At 35.6% G+C, this 19575-nt stretch overlaps 1 protein-coding gene across 3 annotated transcripts in view; it reads left to right on the top strand.

Annotated features, from left to right (window-relative positions):
• The window catches only part of ADAM23 (ADAM metallopeptidase domain 23), a 177287-nt gene that overhangs the window by 94645 nt on the left and 63067 nt on the right, over positions 1-19575 (top strand). For all 3 annotated transcript variants that reach the window (XM_017893939.1, XM_017893938.1, XM_017893940.1), the window contains exons 5-11: positions 1278-1360; positions 2522-2585; positions 6517-6589; positions 7361-7434; positions 9174-9239; positions 16685-16756; positions 19207-19370. In XM_017893939.1, coding sequence (XP_017749428.1) covers positions 1278-1360; positions 2522-2585; positions 6517-6589; positions 7361-7434; positions 9174-9239; positions 16685-16756; positions 19207-19370 — 596 coding nt within the window. The remainder of the gene's footprint in view (positions 1-1277; positions 1361-2521; positions 2586-6516; positions 6590-7360; positions 7435-9173; positions 9240-16684; positions 16757-19206; positions 19371-19575) is intronic.

Genomic DNA, 19575 nt, shown 5'->3' with positions numbered 1-19575 from the left:
CTCCCCCGTCCCCCCTCCCCATGATAGGCCCCGGCGTGTGATGTTCCCCTTCCCGAGTCCAAGTGATCTCATTGTTCAGTTCCCACCTATGAGTGAGAACATGTGGTGTTTGGTTTTCTGTTCTTGTGATAGTTTACTGAGAATGATGGTTTCCAGCTGCATCCATGTCCCTACAAAGGACATGAACTCATCTTTTTTTATGGCCGCATAGTATTCCATGGTGTATATGTGCCATGTTTTCTTAATCCAATCTGTCATTGACGGACATTTGGGTTGGTTTCAAGTCTTTACTATTGTGAATAGTGCCACAGTAAACATACACGTGCATGTGTCTTTATAGCAGCATGATTTATAATCCTTTGGGTATGTACCCAGTAATGAGATGGCTGGGTCAAATGGTATTTCTAGTTCTAGATCCTTGAGGAATTGCCACCCTGTTTTCCACAATGGTTGAACTAGTTTACAGTCCTACCAACAGTGTAAAAGTGTTCCTGTTTCTCCACATCCTCTCCAGCACCTGTTGTTTCCTGTCTTTTAATGATCGCCATTCTAACTGGTGTGAGATGGTATCTCATTGTGGTTTTGATTTGCATTTCTCTGATGACCAGTGATGATGAACATTTCTTCATGTGTCCATTGGCTGCATAAATGTCTTCTTTTGAGAAGCGTCTGTTCGTATCCTTTGCCCACTTTTTGATGGGGTTGTTTTGATGGGACAAAGGCGAAAAGTTTCAAGATTTGTTGGGGTTCCTTTGAGGGACAAAGGAAACTGCTGTATTTTTTTAAAAAATAAAATCTGTAGTTATTATGTGACTTTGAAAACTACATTCATATATTGTTTCTAAAATGTTTTAAAAGTTAATTTTAAAGGTAAGAAAACAAATAAGATATTGTATAGTTTTCCATCAAAAATGATTATAAACAAACTTTTGGAGTCTCTCTTCAGTCAAGTGGAAGTCCTTATTCCATAACAACATCTGAGAAGTACTTGTACTCCTATAATACATACTTAAGAAATGTATGTTTTATTAATTACCTTGGTGTCATTCTTTTTTAAAGCCTTTTCTCCTGCATTCAATTTAATATACACATGCTTGTTATAAAAAAGTTGAAAAATTGCCTAGTCTTATTTGCAACTTTAGGAGGAGTTTCTAGGGTTATTAATACAGTGCACATATATGCCCATCCTTGCATTTCTTTTTGTTTTATGGAAGCACCCAAAGAATTAATTATGATGCATAAAATACAACCAATCAATGAAACATTCTGCTTTCCAGGGCGGAGAGCACTGTTACTACCATGGAAGCATTAGAGGCGTCAAAGACTCCAAGGTGGCTCTGTCAACCTGCAACGGACTTCAGTAAGTGGGAATGTCATTGGCATTTTATTCATTGACCCTTTCCAGTTTTCCTTTTAAGGATATATATAGTTTATATTTATATATTATATATATATACTAAATATATGTATATATTTTAGTGACTCTTCTGTGCCAGTGCTGTGTTAGGGACTGCATATGGAGTGGTGCACAAGGAGGGCAATGTCCCTGTCCTCTTGAACACTTACTGTTTGTAGGAGATTCAGAGATTAATCAAATGATTACATAGATGAATGTTTAATTACCATTGTGCTAAGAGCTGTAAAGGGGAAGATAGGAGCTTGTGGAGTAGCAAAACCTAGTCCAGGAAGGTTTCCCAGCGGCATATTCCGGAGGACATGTCACTTAGACCTACAGCTAGACTTGAGAGTCAGTAGCCCTTAGATCTAAGAAACTTAGACCTAACAGTAAGTTGGAGTTAGCCAGGCAAGGGTGGGGTGACAAAGAGAGGAGTTCTCACATTGACCTAGGTGTGGGCTCTAACAAAACCATGTGTTGGCACCTTTTAGACCTGAACACAGTAGCACCTCGTATAAAGACTTAGTTTTGGCCATGTGATGACAAAGAATCTTGAAACTTTTTGCCCTTTTATAAAAAGCCTTATGTCCCTGAAAATTAAATGTAATTTGTATGACATAGAGTCATAGTGCTTGATGGCAATTCAGAATTTGCGAGCATAAAGATACCACTGTTTGCTTCTTCAGAACCAGATGGTTTTAGATTATTCTCATATATGAAGGACCTGTTTTCTTACAGATGATATTGAATTTGCATAACTAGAAGTTTGTGTAGTTGTACATGGTTCTGGAATAATTACTTTAGAGACTGCCACTGAGTGAATAGTCCTATCCCAGAGTAGTTTTCCAATCTGTTTGTTGAATTTCAAACATCAGTTATATCAGGTATAATTTGCATGCATTTGATGTATACTTTTATAATTTTTATAGCCCTCATGCTGCCTAATAGAGTGCTGGCGCCACAGTGGGACTCCATGCAGATATGTGAATTAAACTTGTGACAGCGTAAAGGGATTTGTTCAGTTATACTCTGTATTTTGAAGACACAATAATGAAGCTCACTTGCTATTTCTTGCCATTTCCTGTATTTGTTTATTCCTTTCTTGTGTGGTTTCTTTTGTGCTAGTGGCATGTTTGAAGATGACACCTTCGTGTATATGATAGAGCCTCTGGAGCTGGTTCATGATGAGGTGAGTCTGTGCCATCAGTTGCCTGATGGCGTTCTACTCCTCCAGCATCTTTGCCTTTGAGCCGAAAAGAGAAAAGAATGCAGATTTCAAAGTGCCTTTGTACGTGCTACCTTATTTCAAATTTAGAGTAGTACCCTCAGTTTTAAAGTTTAAGTCGCACATGCCAGGCCCAAGTACCAGTAAGGGATAATAAGAGGCATCAAATATAGGTTTTCTGAAGCAAATCCTAGTCCTTCCCAGTCTGTGAAAAGAGCAGGGAGAATGTTTTGTTTTATACTAGCCAGCCTCCTTGCTTTAAACTAGCTTTCATAGAAGTCATTATACAAAAAAGATACTTGCACACACACACGTTTATAACAGCACAATTTGCAATTGCAAAAATATGGAACCAGCCTAAATGCCCATTAGTCAGCAAGTAGATAAAGAAAATGTGAGAGAGGGATACACACACACACACACACACACACACACACACACACACACACTATGGAATACTATGCAGCCATAAAAAGGAATGAAATAATGGCATTCACAGCAACCTAGATGGTATTGGAGACTATTACTGTAGGGAATTGGAGACTATTACTGTAAGTGAAGTAACTAGGAGTGGAAAACCAAACATTGTATGTTCTCACTCATATGTGGGAGCTAGGCTGTGAGGACACAAAGGCATAAGAATGATACATTGGACTTTGGGGCCTTGGGGGAAAATGGAGGGTGGCGAGGGATAAAACACATTTGGGTACAGTGTACCCTACTTGGCTGATGGGTGCATCAAAATCTCAGAAATCACCACTAAAGAACTTATTCATGTAACCCAACACCACCTGTTCCCCAAAAACCTATTGAAATTAGAAAAAAATAGCTTTCATTCTTAACTGTCATCTTTAGAAAATTGTGTGACTATAAGAATGTACTTAATTTTATGAGCCTGAAAATCTTTAGTGGGGAAATCTGTGGGCTGAACTATGACTACATTATAGAATACTTAGTTTTCTTTACAGATAGAGAGGAAAATAATATTTAGAGTCATGCGTAAACCAGTGATTTAGACAAGAAATCACATGCTCTAATAGTGTTGCTTGCTAATAGAATTCAGTCAAATTTAAAATTTGATGTATATTCAGTAAATATTGTATTGAGGGCTTACTACAAGCTGGGTATTATTTTAGGTTCTGGGGATACTTTGCTGGTAAAATAGACAGAGATTGAGCCAAATGGGGCTTACAGTCTATAGGGGCAGATAGGGATACACAGAATGAATAAGTAATTACGTGTGGTATGTTAGATAGTGATACATGGTAAGGAGAAAAAGTGAAGCCAGGAAGGTGGAAAGTTAAATTTTTATATATACACGGTTCAGGGAAGGCCACCAAAAGAAGACAAGTGGTGAATGAAGAACTTAAGGAAATTAGAGAGCTGGAAGAACATTCTAGGAGATGAGCACATACAAAGGCCTTGAGGCAGGAGTGTGCCTAGGGTGTTTGAGGAACTTTGAGGAACCTGACAGGGTTGGAGAGCAGTGACAAGGGGAAGAATAGGAGGAGATTAAGGCACTGAGAGGTAAAAGTACAGAAGTCAGATCAGTGAAAAGAACTGAGGTGGAAAAATAATATTTTGTGACTGACAGAGTCAGAATATTGGGATATTTGATGGGAAACAGAAAACATTTTTTATCTTCAGGGATTTCAAATTTAGATAAAATTGGGCCGGGTGCAGTGGCTCATGCCTCTAATCCTAGCACTTTGGGAGGCTGAGGCGGCAGATCACGAGGTCAGGAGTTCGAGACCAGCCTGGCCAATGTAGTGAAACCCTGTCCCCACTAAAAATACAAAAATTAGCTGGGTGTGGTGACAGGCGCCTGTAATCCCAGCTAGTCAGGAGGCTGAGGCAGAAGAATCGCTTGAACCTGGGAGGCAGAGGTTGCAGTGAGCCAAGATCGTGCCATTGCACTCCAGCCTGGGCGACAGAGCAAGACTCCATCTCAATAAATAAATAAATAATTAATTAAATAGTGAAACAGCTAATAGTCATGTAGGCCACTGATAATAAAAGCTAAACAGGCAAACTTTTATTGTCTTGGTTGTGGCAATGTTTGTGTGAATATGGGGTAAATTTCAAAGTTGAAACAGAAAAGTTTTAAAGGGTTGGTGTGTGAATAAACCTCTGTTATTTTTCAACTAGTAACTATAAAAATTCTCAGATAATGAAGACAGCCCACTTAGATAAAGACATTTTGATTAAGTAAAATGATATTTTCTCACTCCAGTAAGGAAAGATAATCTGTGTACAGCAAAATTATTCAACTCATTCAGCAAAACTCTGACTTTGATTTCTGGCTTTAATGATTAATGGCCCTGGTACCCTAAAAAAATCCACAAAGAACAAAACACAGAATCCCACATAATAACTATTTAAGCTTAGAGTTTTTTAAATGTATAAAATGAGATAATTTTTTAATGCATTCATAGTAGGGTGATTTTGTAGATTTGATGAATTAATAAATGTAGGTGACAATGTCTATTAAACTGTCATAAGGATTTATAAATATAAACTGTTGTTATAATGTTTAAAGCATTAGTTTTACATTGATCATATTTGCTTATGATCATAGTATTCAGGGCCTGATTGTTACATGCAAATCGCCTTCTCTTTGCCTTCCTTCCTACTGTCTACCTTTTGTTTATGTAATGATTTGTCCTCATCCACACTATGGGTAGAGGAAAGGAACAGTGCTTGAAAATTAGTCAGTTTTAAAATTGTGTTGCTGATCCCATTGTTAATTTCATTACTACCTTTTCACCTTTTACCAGAATTTAGAGCTTACTGTAATTAATTTTAGATATTTTGATGTTTAATTTGTTATTATTGATTTTAGTATGCTTTGCGATAAATCAAGTAATATGCATGGGATATTTCTAATGAGAATTCATGTTATCTCTCAAGTAATAAACAAATAGCAAAACTGTTGTAAGTCTTCTGTAACCTATTAAGTTTCTTTTTTATGACTTTTTCCGATTACAAAACTAATACAGGAAATTTGGAAAAGCAAAACAAATACTTAAATAGTAATTATCCATTATCCTGTCCCCCCAAAGATAACTTCTTGTCATGTTTCAGAGTATGTTCTTCCAGTTTTCAATGATACAGTCCCATATATTTTAAAAAATAAATTGGATCATGATTTTATAATACAATTTTAAGACAAGGATGTATCTCTCTGAGCCTCAATATCTTTATTTGTAAAACAGTGATAAACCATGCACTATATGGGGTCTTTGTCAGGACTAAATTAAGTAATGTGTACATTAACAGTACCTGGTGCATACTATGCACTCAGTAATGGAAGCTAATAGTAATAAGAATAATGGTAATAGACATTCCTAAAAGCGTAATTTCTGGGGCAAAAAATATAAATGTTTTCACGTTTGTTGATAGACCTTGCTGAAATTCTCTCTCAAACTATGCTACCAATTTCCTCTCACCAGCAAGGTGTGAGAATGCTTTTGGCCTTGCAACGGTAATTAACTATGGATATCGTAATTTTTAAACTTCACCTGTTTTATGGCAAAAGTTGGTGCTTCATTTTAAAAAAATTGCATGTTGAAGGAATATGAAAGCATTCAGCATGTTTTTCCATATTTATTGACTTTTTGTGTTTCTTATGAATTTTCCATTTATAGCTTTGAAGAAAGCTAAGATTTAAGAGTAACGAATAACACTATGCTTTTATCTAAACTGGGGCAGTTAGATGATACTCTTTTATGTAAAATTAAGATTTCAATAAGACATACTTCTCACTTTTGATAGCTAAAAAACTGACGTATAAATATTCCCATTTTAGAAGGACGTTAGAGAAAGTTCTAACACTCTTTCATAGAGGCTTGTTCACATCTTGCTTTTTAAATTGCCTGCAATTGTTGTGTTTCAGAAAAGCACAGGTCGACCACATATTATCCAGAAAACCTTGGCGGGACAGTATTCTAAGCAAATGAAGAATCTCAGTAAGTTTTAATTAAATAGCGGTTATATTTTATGTAGTAGGAACTGTTACTTGGTGGAGCTCAGTAGATATGCAGGCTTGTTGGAAGTGGAATTGGTCTGATATCTGGGGTGAACATCGTAGATCAGCACTGGAATGAACGGTGGCTCTCAGGTAAAGAGGCATGGAGAGTCATTTCCAATGCAAAGACTAAAACATTAAGGCTGTGAGTAAAGCTGCCTTGGGAACCAGAAAGTGTGGCCAAATTTAGTAGAGTCATTTACAGTGAGGTTCATCCTGAAATTTTCCTGGCAGTTTGCTGCTCTTGAGCCAGCTTGGATTGCCTCCCTCTCATGCTCTGCTCCAGACACATCTTAAGTGTGCTGATGTTGGCAGGAGCTTCTTTTGGATTGTTGGGGCATGTGATTTTATTTCTGTATATTACTGCTGAAAGTTTTTAATAATTTATGCAAAAGCTAATGCCATACATTATTTTGAATGCTAAAATGAATTAGACATAGTAGAATTCTCTCAGATTTTCAAGTATTGTCAAGTGGTTGTATGTCAAATATGCATCTTCTAATGAATCTTGAACATTATGTTTTCTTGATGTTTGGGACAAAATTACATTTGAACCATCTTCGTGGTCATGAGTGGAATATGATTGGTGTGCTTTTTTTTCACCTTAGTTTGACATATATTATCAGTGCCACCGTTTCTTCATGTAATGTTTTAAAACATACTCCCATCGAAATAAGCATAAAATTTTGATACTAATCTTTCTTTTCCACAGCTATGGAAAGAGGTGACCGGTGGCCCTTTCTATCTGAATTACAGTGGTTGAAAAGAAGGAAGAGAGCAGTGAATGTGAGTGTGGCATTGAGCCTTGGGTGGGGCTGTTTTACTCAGTGAAGTCATGTGCCTATCATCACACAGTATCTAAATGTACCTAAAACAGTTTAGATTTTGGAGACTGTTGTTTAAAAAAGAAAACAATAAACCAAAAAACCCAATGATTTGAGCCTTCTCAGCACACTGCTTTTTATTGATCTCTTTCTGTTAGTGATTCAAACTGATTACAGTAGTCTCTGAACCCTGATGTCATCTAAAGAATGTGTTGTTTTAGCTCTATTTTCAAAGTGTTTTCTGATGATAATTGCAGTACGTTTTATTTTCTGTTTAAAGTACAGCAGACTTTTCTTTCTATATGGCTTATATAGTGTCATATAAAACATTTCTGTTAGTAAAAAATGTAGGGAGAAGAGTTCGGTTTTGAAATGTTGACTAATCACGCTTATTTACATTACTTTCAAATTAAAACTCTGTTACACCAAACTTTAAAACTGTATGTGTTTTTCAGAACACAGTGAATTTATTTGACTATTAGCAATATAACAGTTTCTAAATAAAAATCATGTAATTGTATAATCAACTACTGTTATATACTTCACATGTATTGATAAACGTATAGGGGCTTTGTAACTGAAATTATGTTTCTGGTCTTTTCATAATAGGCTAGAAAGCTGTAATGATGGGGACTGTTTAGTAATTACATGGTGAATGCTATGTAACTGAGAATTAATTCCACAGCTTATACATTACATGGTAATTTACTAGATAACTTAATGAGTAATTATAGTAGAAATCACACATTTTAGATAATGTTTTGCTGAGTGTATTTTTTTGTGAAAAAAAATAGACCACCAGCCGTCAAAAACTTAGTTCCAGGTTAAATTATCCTCCCTTTCATGAAACTCTTATTATGATGATTATGGATACATTTATTATATATTATATAAGTTATTATAAGAGTTCTTTTGGCTCATTCATAAAGATGTGGTTGGTAATAATAAGTTTTACAGTGGCTGCTGTTCTTTCACTACAGTCCACCCCATCAAATATAAAGCGATCAATGACTATGTACATGAGGAAAAAAGAGCCACCATTACAATTTTCCACCTGTGAAAAAGAAAAGTCCAAATGAAGGCTAAAATACTTACTCTTAAAGGATTATCTAGTTAATTTAGAAGACTTTAGAATGTAGTAATTGCCAATATTTGTTCCTTTGAGAAGTTGAGCAGTTAAGAATTAGTGTATTATTTTTAGAATTTCACTCTAGTGAGTTAATATTTCTATTTAACTACATTGATACCTGTATCAGCTATACCTGGAAGTAATTATAACTTATGCTGTTCTTATTAAATGAGTTTTACATAGATTTTCATTGACATTTTAAGGAAATATGAATATCTTATCACATGTTAATGTGAAATTGAGATTTGTTTATTTTAACAGAATTATGCTATAATTTTGCTCTAGAATATTTTACATATAAAACCATATACAAACAACGTGGACTGTTTTCTATGTTGATAAGTAAGTACCTTAATAATAATATAATATATTTATTTTCTAAATACTTAAATATATACCTATATTTTATGATCACTTTTTAAAATTTGCCTGACCAACATTCTTCTAAGGTGTTTATAAAGTAGGCAGCAGAGAGTTGTTCTGAAATTCAGTCTTATCTACAACTTAACAGTGAGTGCTAGAGAGATTTTATGTCAGTTATCATTCTGACCATCTATTTTTATTTTCCATAGCCATCACGTGGTATATTTGAAGAAATGAAATATTTGGAACTTATGATTGTTAATGATCACAAAACGGTAAGAATATAGAGTCAGTGGGTTTTAGACCAGATAGCTTACTTAAGAAAGAATACATTTTACTTTATATTTAATCATTACTTTTTACTTATTAACCCCAAGATATTTAGACATGTTAAATGACTTGATTTATTTCTTGGTGTTTGGAGACTCCGCATTTAACAGAATTTTCATAACTCTAAACTTTCCTTATGTTTAATAATTGTAATTGATAGATTTAACTACCTGGCATCTTTTGTCTTCATTTAAAATTCTTATTCTCTGCTTTTCTTCATCTATGTATTTGGTCACTGCTTTCTAATTTTATTCCATGCTTTTGTCCTGCTAATATGTTATTTTTTCTTACTAGTTAATTATGATTATGGTAGATATAATTGTAGGAGGTAAACATATAAAATAAAGGTGTATCTAAAGTGAGTATCTTTGATGACTTACCGTCTTTAAATATTGGAAAGATGAATAATCTCGTGTTAACTTCTGTGGAAGTAAAGTGTGATGGAATATGTCATTTCAGTAACACTTAACAGATGTACGAAAAACATTCCTTGTTCCTCATTTTCCCCTCTTGAAGATACAATAGAAACTCTGTTAACTATACTTAACCATTTCCTATATAAAATTACTTGCCTGAAGCCCAGAAGAGTCTTGGTCATTAGGCTACATACTAGTACACCTAATCCTAGTGGTGTGCTGGTAAATTTTAACACCTAGCTCTCTTGATTTATAATGTTTGCTGATATCTGTGGTGTAAATATTGCCACCATAGCTGATTTCAAGCTATCAAAGTGAGATCACTGATGAGGAGTTAGGAGAGGATATATCTAGTTGGCTGTTGTGATCTGATGGGAGCTGGCTCCAGCAACCACTGCCACACTCCCCAGACTGTTTAGGCCAGTTGTAATCTCTGTTGTAGTTATGTGATTGAACTTTAAAAGTTATATACACTAAGGCAAAAAGTACTTGTTTTTATCAAAACAAAGTTGCACTTCTGAAAAGACTATATAGATGAGAATCTTTTTAAAATGCATAGAAGGCCAGGCGCGGTGGCTCAAGCCTGTAATCCCAGCACTTTGGGAGGCCGAGATGGGCGGATCACGAGGTCAGGAGATTGAGACCATCCTGGCTAACACAGTGAAAACCCGTCTCTACTAAAAACATGCAAAAAACTAGCCGGGCGAGGTGGCGGGAGCCTGTAGTCCCAGCTGCTTCGGAGGCTGAGGCAGGAGAATGGCATGAACCTGGGAGGCAGAGCTTGCAGTGAGCTGAGATCCGGCCACTGCACTCCAGCCTGGGCGACAGAGCGAGACTCCGTCTCAACAACAACAACAACAACAACAACAACAACAACAACAACAAAAAAAGGCATAGAAATCAGGTATTGGTGACAAACTTATGAAAGATTGGAACAAAAATTGAAATTGTTTTGCAAGTATCTTTAAGTCCTTGTTTTACTTTAAGGAAACCAAAATTAGATTAGTACATGATATGATAAGGTTGTGCTTCATGCTAAATGATGTGAAATTCTAATTAGCAGACCCTACTCAGAGAAGGCCTTAAAATTATAAATTTAAAAAAATAGTGACTTAATTTATATTTAAACTTTTAAGTTTCTACTTTAATGGATGTTTTTCATTAACTATCAGTTTAATTGTGTTGAATATAAAGTTTTTCAATAGAATACCTCTGACTTTTGTATGCACATTTATTTTCTATTCCAGTTGCCTTTAAACATATTGTTTGAGATGTTAGTAAGAAGCAAAATTTATCAGAACACTTATAATTTAAGAGAGGTCCTTTTTGGTGGAAAGGAAAGCCAGATGCATAGGCAGTTGTTTTAGACAATAAAGGCTAAAATATGAGTTTCTGAAGCACTTTAATTTGCTTGAAACCCCAAGATAGTTTTTTTATCTGAATTATTTTTGTTGATTGGAACATTGAGATTTTTTTCCCAGCTGATTCTCAATCTTGAGCATTGTGGCGTGTTGTGAAATTATGGCTTTTGAAGCCTAAACTTTTTTCAACATCCATTATATAAATACTTTTAGAGTAGTGGAAATAATAATTAAGATATATACAATGTCTTTGAATACACAAAGTACATTCTCAAATAGCTGTTAATCTGTAGAATCTGTTCTCAAACCTTTACTTGCAATTCCAAATCTCTTGTTCTACCATAATATATCAGGAAAGTACATGAAGCTATCAATCAAAAGAGCAAATCTCAGTAACTGTGCAAAATAGGAAACAATTACTATTAACTGTTAATTACAATTAAACAGTTACAGTTTTTTGGTAATTGTTAAAACAACATGTTTTTTGAATTTATTTTTTAACCCTTCTCAATGGTAAACGTTTAAATAACCTTATTCTTATGAATAATAAAATAGCACACTTCTTAAAATACTATTTTATATGTAGAAAATTTCTACACACTCTGTCACATGTTCTGTGATAAAGTTCCTTATTTAGGCTATCACATCTTTTAAGGGTAAATTTTGATCATTCATTTTATTATTGTTAGTATTATTATTATTGTTACTATTTTGAGATAGGTTCTCACTCTCACCCAGGCTGGAGTGCAGTGGTCCAATCTCAGCTCGGCGCAACCTGCGCCTCCGCAGCTCAAGTGAACCTCCCATTTTAGCTTCCCAAGTAGCTGGGACTATAGGCACATATGACCATGCCTGGCTATTTTTTGTATTTTTTTTTTTTTTTTTTGTAGAAACTGGGTTTCACCATATTGCTTAGGCTGGTGTTGAACTCCTGGACTCAAGTAATCCCTCTGCTTCGACCTCCAAAAGTGCTGGGATTGCTGGCTTGAACCACCATGCCTGGCCTTTTATTATTGTTAAAATGGGTGAGAAGTAGGCTTGATATGGTCATCTGTTTTTGAAACAAGAAATTAGAATTGTAGTTTGTACTGATAAATTTAGAGGGAATAGATGTTTAGAAAGAATAAAAAGGCTGCTTGTGGTGGCTCACACCTATAATCGCAGCACTTTGGGAGTTCAAGGCAGGTGGATCACTTGAGGTAAGGAGTTTGAGACCAGCCTGGCAATAGTGAAACCCCATCTCTACTTAAAAAAAAATATAATACCATATATATATATAATATCTATATATATAGAATTAGCCAGACTGTGGTTGGTTTTGTACTGTAATCCAGCTACCCTCGGCGGAGCTGAGACAGGAGAATTGCTTGAACCTGAGAGGTAGAGATGTTGCACTGAGTCAAGATTGCGCCACTGCACTCCAGCCTGGGTGGGACAGAGTGAGACTCTGTCTCAGAAAAAGGAAAGCTTTTATTTTTGAGTGGTAAATAATGCCTCAATAGAAATTACCTAAGATTTCTGTATTTAAAGAAATATGTGGGCGGGCGCGGTGGCTCAAGCCTGTAATCCAGCCACTTTTGGGAGGCCGAGACGGGCGGGATCACAAGGGTCATGGAGATAGAGACCATCCTGGTCTAACACAGTGAAACCCCGTCTCTATAAAAAAATACAAAAACTAGGTCCCGGCGACACTGGTGGCGGGCGCCTTTAGTCCCAGCTACTCGGGAGGCTGAGGCAGGGAGAATGGGCGTAACCCGAGAGGCGGAGGCTTGCAGTGAGCTGAGATCGGCACAGCACCTCCAGTATGGGCGACCAGAGCGGAGACTCCGCCTCAAAAAAAAAAAAAAAAAAAAAAAGAAATAGTACTTCTCGGGCAGATAGAAAATAGTATAATTCCTTTTGAAGCTTTAAGGACAAAGTTACATTCTAATCATAATAGTCCCAAATACACGTCATTTATAAGAATTTTTTTTTTGAGAGCTGAAAAAAAATTTTTTTGAGGTAAAAAAAATTTTTTGAGGTATGCTTTCTATGAGATGAAGGTTGTTTTTAAAATTTGATTGCCACTTCTGTAGTATATCAGAACTTACTGGATCAAAGTACTTAAATTCATATGTTAAGAGTCAAACCGAACTAAAATAATTAATACATATGTTTCTGAATATTTGGAGATTTGCTTCTGGGCTTTAGGATAATCATTTCACTGAGAGTACTCATCTTACAATCTTTATACTGTACGATCCAGAATAGTTATTTTGATAATTCTCACCTTCGAGTTGAAAATCAAATTCTAATTTATTTTTTTTCAGAAGAGTTTTCTTAAGGATTGCATGTGTTCAGGAAGGAAAAGCAAATTTGTCAGTTTAAATAAAGATTGTTTTAAACTGATCAGAAAATGTGAAAGTAAGTTTTATCATAAATGGTGATTACATATTTTTCTTTATATGCAGAATTAGTTCTAATTCACGCAGGAAATAGAAACATTCTGCCTACATTTGCATTCAAGCTTGTCCCTTTAATTCAGAGTGATTTAACATTGGCTGTCTGAAAAAAAATGCAGATATCTTATTTTTAATAGGTGTCACATTATCAGTGGCTTTCCATTAGAAAAGAAAAATCTCTCAATTTGGTAAAAAGCATCTTAGTACCTGGCTGGTAGAACCTCATTTGCAAGCCCATTATAGCCTTGATAAGAGTCTGCAAACATGTCTTTGAGCAGCTTAAGTTAATAAATATTAAAAGCCTTATTCTAATAGAAAATTGGTTGAGATTTTTAAAGTGCATGAAAAGCAAATGTTTTGCTTACGTTTTTTGCTACATTCTTAACTATGCATCAATAAATGTAAATATGTGAGGATAATGTAAATGTTTTTCAATTTAAACCTCACTTAGTTTTCCTTACTTAAAAACCATTACATTTTGTATACACCTAACAAATGTTGAGTTCTCACTAATAATCATGATTTGTTAGGAATATACATGAGCTGTTTAATAGGAATTGTTAACTGAACCAGCTTACCTCCTCTCTCAACCTAGAGACTAGAAGGATTTAAATTCTAGCTGTGTGATCTTGAGTAAATTATTTGGGGGTAGCAAATATTTGTTTCAGGAGAAACACTTGCAGTTTCTACTAAACCTTAGGTGTCCAATTAAATGGCACTTCAAGTTAACAAATCTAGTGGTCATTGTACTGTCCTTGTCTTACTCTCTCAGCGGTATTGGACACAGTTGATTACCCTCTTTTTTTGAAAATTTTGTTTCATCTCTTGGCTTCTGTGACACAGTGGCTCTCTCACCTCACTGGCTATTTCTAACAAGTCTTTAAAATCTGACATCTTGAATTATGTGAGTGCCCCAGGGCTTGGTTCAGGGCTGTCTTCTGTTTCTTTACTGTCTACCTAAGTAACAACTTCCAGTCTCAAGTCTTTAAGTGGGATCATGACTTTAAATTCGTTACTCTCTACTTTTAGCTCTAGCCCTCTAAATTCTGTACTCGTATATAGAACTGCCTGTTTGATATCTCTACTTCAGTATCGATTTGAATAGAACTTCTGAATCAGAACTCTTAGTTCCCTAGTCCTAAACTTCTCTTCTCCTAGTCTTTCTTATTATTGTAAGTGGCACCACAATCCCCCATCTATTTAAGTTCAAGTTCACAACCTAAAAATTATCTTTTAATTCTCTTTCCTCACCTTCCACATCCTATACATCCTCCAGTTGTGGGAGCTCTACCCTTATAGTAGTTCTTGAATTCACTAACTTCTCTCTACAGTTGTTTAGCCTCCATTATCTCTTACCTGGACTATTGCAGTAGCTTCCCAACAGGTATCTCTGCTTCCATTCTTGGCACTCTCTAATTTACTTAACAATGGCAGGTAGAATAATTTTCTAAAAGAAAATCAGAGGATTGAAAATTACAAATATGAAATAAATTTAAAACGTTACACTTTGATAGACTTTTAAAAGACCTCATTTTATTAATTTTTAAAACTTGAAATGTTTTAAGACTTGTCACGTTTTCTTTCAATCCACAATTCAGTGGAACTAGAACATTTTCATCACCCCAGAGGAACTTAATGTTAATATTTTTGCCTTTACTCTTAAGTGTATCTTGGAAAATTTTCAGCTTGTGGAATTTGCTAGGTAACTTAAAATGCTGAGCTATCTATAGAAACTTCTTTATGCCAAGTTTACAAAATGTGTTAAATGCCTGAATAATTTTAGATTAATAGGATGTTTTATGACCCAGTTATATGCACACATTTACAGTTTACTTTAAAAGAGCACAAATACAGACAATCTGGGTCAGGTTATGATGTACAGTAGTAGCAATAACATAAACAGTAATAGTAATATTATACCAACAGTTATGTATTAATGAATACTATAATACTAATAGCAGAATATTTCTTTAGCATTTATTATGGGTAATCAGTGTTTTCGTTGTTATAAAAAATAAACATTGAGATATATATATTCTTTGTTTAAAAAACAGAAAGAATGAAATGAAGGGAATCTGACAAAGTTACAGGGTGTGAATGGGCAAATGAAAGAATTTTCTAATGTAGAAATATTTTGAATCTTTATGAAAGATGCATTATTTTCATAATTATAATTGAAGATAAATGTCAAAGACTTGTGCAAACCTGAATCAGTGGTTTTAAGTAGGTTTTTTTTTCCTTAGTGTTGTAGAAATAACAGTAGCCTCATGGACCAGTAGAGGGCATGATCTTCCTATGGTAGACTTCAGTTTTCAGATGTCATCTTAAAGACATATTAAGCAAAGTGTACTACTCCTTGCTTAAATCGTAGCCCTCCAGATGTATTGTAGAATTACTCTATTAATTTACTTTCCTTTATTTCTTAAATAAACATAAACAATCATAAACTCTCAGCACACTTCATTTTTACTTTTTGTCTTCTCTTTGTTTTGACTTTGAGCAGTCAAAAGCAAATAGCTTCATTTGGAGGAGGCATTCCTCTGAAAGGATACACTGGATGCCTGGCAAATGCTGTCCATATCATGGACAGTATCTAAAGTGCTGAACAAAGACATTTTCTTGATCGGTGCGTGGCCTTGAATTTAAAGTGAGAAAAGTGGGTTAAGCCATTTGTGTGAGCTACAAAATGTTATTTAAATGAAAACAAAAGGATCGAATTTGTAGACGTTAAGACTAAATTAAAAACTTACTTTTTTAGGTATAAAGCTTCTCATATTGATTTCCATAGGCCCTTACTATTATTCAGAACATGATAGGTTTTTTTGTTTGTTGTTTGTTTTTTTGAAAAAAATGTTGTAAAGACATGGATCTCACTGTGTTGCTTAGGCTGGTCTCAAACCCCTGGCGTCAAGCAATCCTCCAGCCTCCACCTGCCAAAGTGTTGGGATTACAGTTGTGAGCCATGCTGCCCAGCTAACATCATGTTTTAGATAGTCAAAGTTTTGCCACCTAACAGAGAAATAACACCACCAAATCCGATATACCACAAACTAAATTATATATTTTTAAATCAATATTTCTACTATTGCTGAGATATTTCTGCTTTTACAGAATTTTGAAATTTATTATTCACTTATGATTTGGCAGTGACTGGTATATATTTCCCCCCTAGTATAAGAAGCATCGCTCTTCTCATGCACATACCAACAACTTTGCAAAGTCTGTGGTCAACCTTGTGGATTCTGTAAGTATCCCGGTTTTCTTGAATTTGTGTGCCAAGATGGAATGGTTTATCTCTGTTTGCTTACTTGTACTTTTGGTATTTCTTGAGCAAATTTAAAAATACAGTCCTGAAGCTCATCTGGCTAAGGAATTATAGGATGGTCCACTTGACAGAGTAGTGCTCTGAGAGTTTCAGATGACTGAGTTATTCCCGGAATCCCAAAGGTACATTAGTGTTGCTTCTAAGTCGTGTCTGTACATTATTGCCCCCAGCCTATGGAGGACAAAAACAGCGGAGAAATAGCTACCAAAATCTATTTGCTATTATACTTGGCAAATGAGACTTTTTAAAGAAACAATTGGGCTTTTCTTAAATATATGGTGGTAACAGAGAAGAAAAAATGGATTGAGGCGGAGTATGTTTGGAGAATATAGGTAATACCAAAAAAATTTTTTTTTTGAGGATACAAATATATTTTCTTAGTGTTCCATTGATGTGATATTTCACACTTGATTTCTAGATGATGGAAATAAGTGCAGTCCCCAAATACAACTAATTTGGAATAATAAAATATATATCTCCTTACAAAGACTTCTAACTGTACAAATCTTTAATATTGATATGTGTTCCTCCTTATTTTGTGAATTACAGAAAATGGTTAAGATTTTCTTCCTTTTTCCTGTCTTAGGTTAGAACTCTATAGATATGAACATTATACATTATGTTCCAATGAATAATTCAGTTGACTAGTCAGAAATTAAATATAGAATACTACTTCATATGTTGTAATATAAAGTGCTATTTTGCTCAGCTAAATATATTTTATCTGGTATTTTATTGTGTGTTCCCTCTTAAATGGGAAAAAAACCCCACCATTTTTCATAAATTGCCAAATATCTAAATGATATTTATTTACTCCAAAGAGCTGCCTTCTTTTCTGCCTTTTAAGCAGTCCACAAACCTCCAATCATGTAAATACTCATAACATACATATGTTATGTACCTGGTGGGCACAGCTGCACAAAAGTATAACATGAGTGGATGTACATCGAGTATCTCATATAGAGTTAGGATTGCACCTCAGAGCCAATTTATACCCTGTTTATTAATTTTCTTTAATTTCAGCCCTTGTCTATCTTCTCAGAGGAAAACTACAAGTGAATATGGAAAAGAGAATCTTAAACACATCTTTTCCCCTGCAAAAGCTGTTTACTTGGTAGCATCTCTGAATTAGTTGTTTCAAGATGATTGAATAGAATCACATCATGCAAAGTGTAATTTTTATTTTGGGTGACCACATCAGGTTCTGAAACTGACCACTAATTTTTAAAAGACATTACATTTAACTTGTTTTTGTTGTCAAGTCATTATATAATAGCTTCACTTTGATTTAGGCATAATGGTGTTCCCCTTCTTCAGTGTGTTGAAAGATCATCCTTTTTTTTTTTTTTTTTTTTTTTTTTTTTTTTTTAAGACGCGGTCCCACTCTGTCCCCCGCAGGCGGAGTGGCAGTGGCTGTGATCTCAGCTCACTGCAAGCTCTGCCTCCCAGGTTCATGCCATTCTCCTGCCTCAGCCTCCGGAGTAGCTGGGCCTACAGGCGCCTGCCACCACACCTGGCTAATTGTTTTGTATTTTTAGTAGAGACAGGGTTTCACCGTGTTAGCCAGGTTGGTCTGGATCTCCTGACCTCATGATCCGCCCGTCTCAGCCTCCCAAAGTGCTGGGATTACAGGCGTGAGCCACCAAACCCGGCCCATTGTTTTCTTAATTAGTTTGAAAATAGGGCAAAATGACAGCATTCATTGAAGTCTCTTGATTGTGTGAATTGTTTAGCTACTGGGCCAAAAGTAGAGACAGAGCAGGAAGGGAACAATTTAAATATTGTGGGTGATGCCACCCTGTGGTGAGGATGAGATGAGTGATAGGGATCTGCTCTTTTTTAGCCTCAGATCATTGAGTCTCTCAATCTCTCCCAGTGCTATTTTACTTTTCATAAAATATGACCTCCAAGGGCATGCCAGCTATATTGTTTGGTGCTTATCTGGAGATTTAATGATCCATGCCAATCCAGCAGGAATAAATGGTTGCACTGCACTTACTCAGAACTTGTATATCAGGCTCCAACCTGTTACCTGATATGAGATTTGAAAGGGTGATTTTATGAACGATGTTTTAAATTTATGTCCTGGCTTTAGAATCCTTACTGTCTCTCCCTAGGACGGTGAATGTATTGCTCTGGGATCGAAATAACCCTGTAGGAGAATTGAAACCAAATTGTGTGATTGTTCTTTCTTTATTTTTGCTCTTGGAAAAAAGAAAGGAAAAGAAGATTCTATATATCGGGCTAATGATGACCCCATGTTCTCCTCTCACCTCCCCCTTCCTGTCCTTCCACTGACTCTGACTCACTGATCGTGCATGTTTGACCCAGTGTTTTCCTCCTGCACCTGTCCTGTTGTATACCCTCAGATTTACAAGGAGCAGCTCAACACCAGGGTTGTCCTGGTGGCTGTAGAGACATGGACTGAGAGGGATCAGATTGACATCACCACCAACCCTGTGCAGATGCTCCATGAGTTCTCAAAATACCGGCAGCGCATTAGGCAGCATGCTGATGCTGTGCACCTCATCTCGTATGTACTCATTTCAGCCTTTATTGTAGTCTTTGGTCTGACATTTGTCCTTATCCCTTTTTTGGTTCAGTTAAGTTAAATATCAGAAAATAGTGACTTGAACAAGATTGCTGTGGGTTCCTTTGTCTGTTAGATAAGAAGCATGGAGTTAGGATATCCAGTGCTGGGGTGCTGGTGGTTCTGTAGTCGTAATGTCTACCTTTAG

The sequence above is a fragment of the Rhinopithecus bieti genome, unplaced genomic scaffold (genome assembly GCF_001698545.2).
Source record: "Rhinopithecus bieti isolate Rb0 unplaced genomic scaffold, ASM169854v2 scaffold_22522, whole genome shotgun sequence".
Taxonomy (NCBI): Eukaryota; Metazoa; Chordata; class Mammalia; order Primates; family Cercopithecidae; genus Rhinopithecus; species Rhinopithecus bieti.
This window is presented reverse-complemented; position numbering and strand designations above follow the sequence as displayed.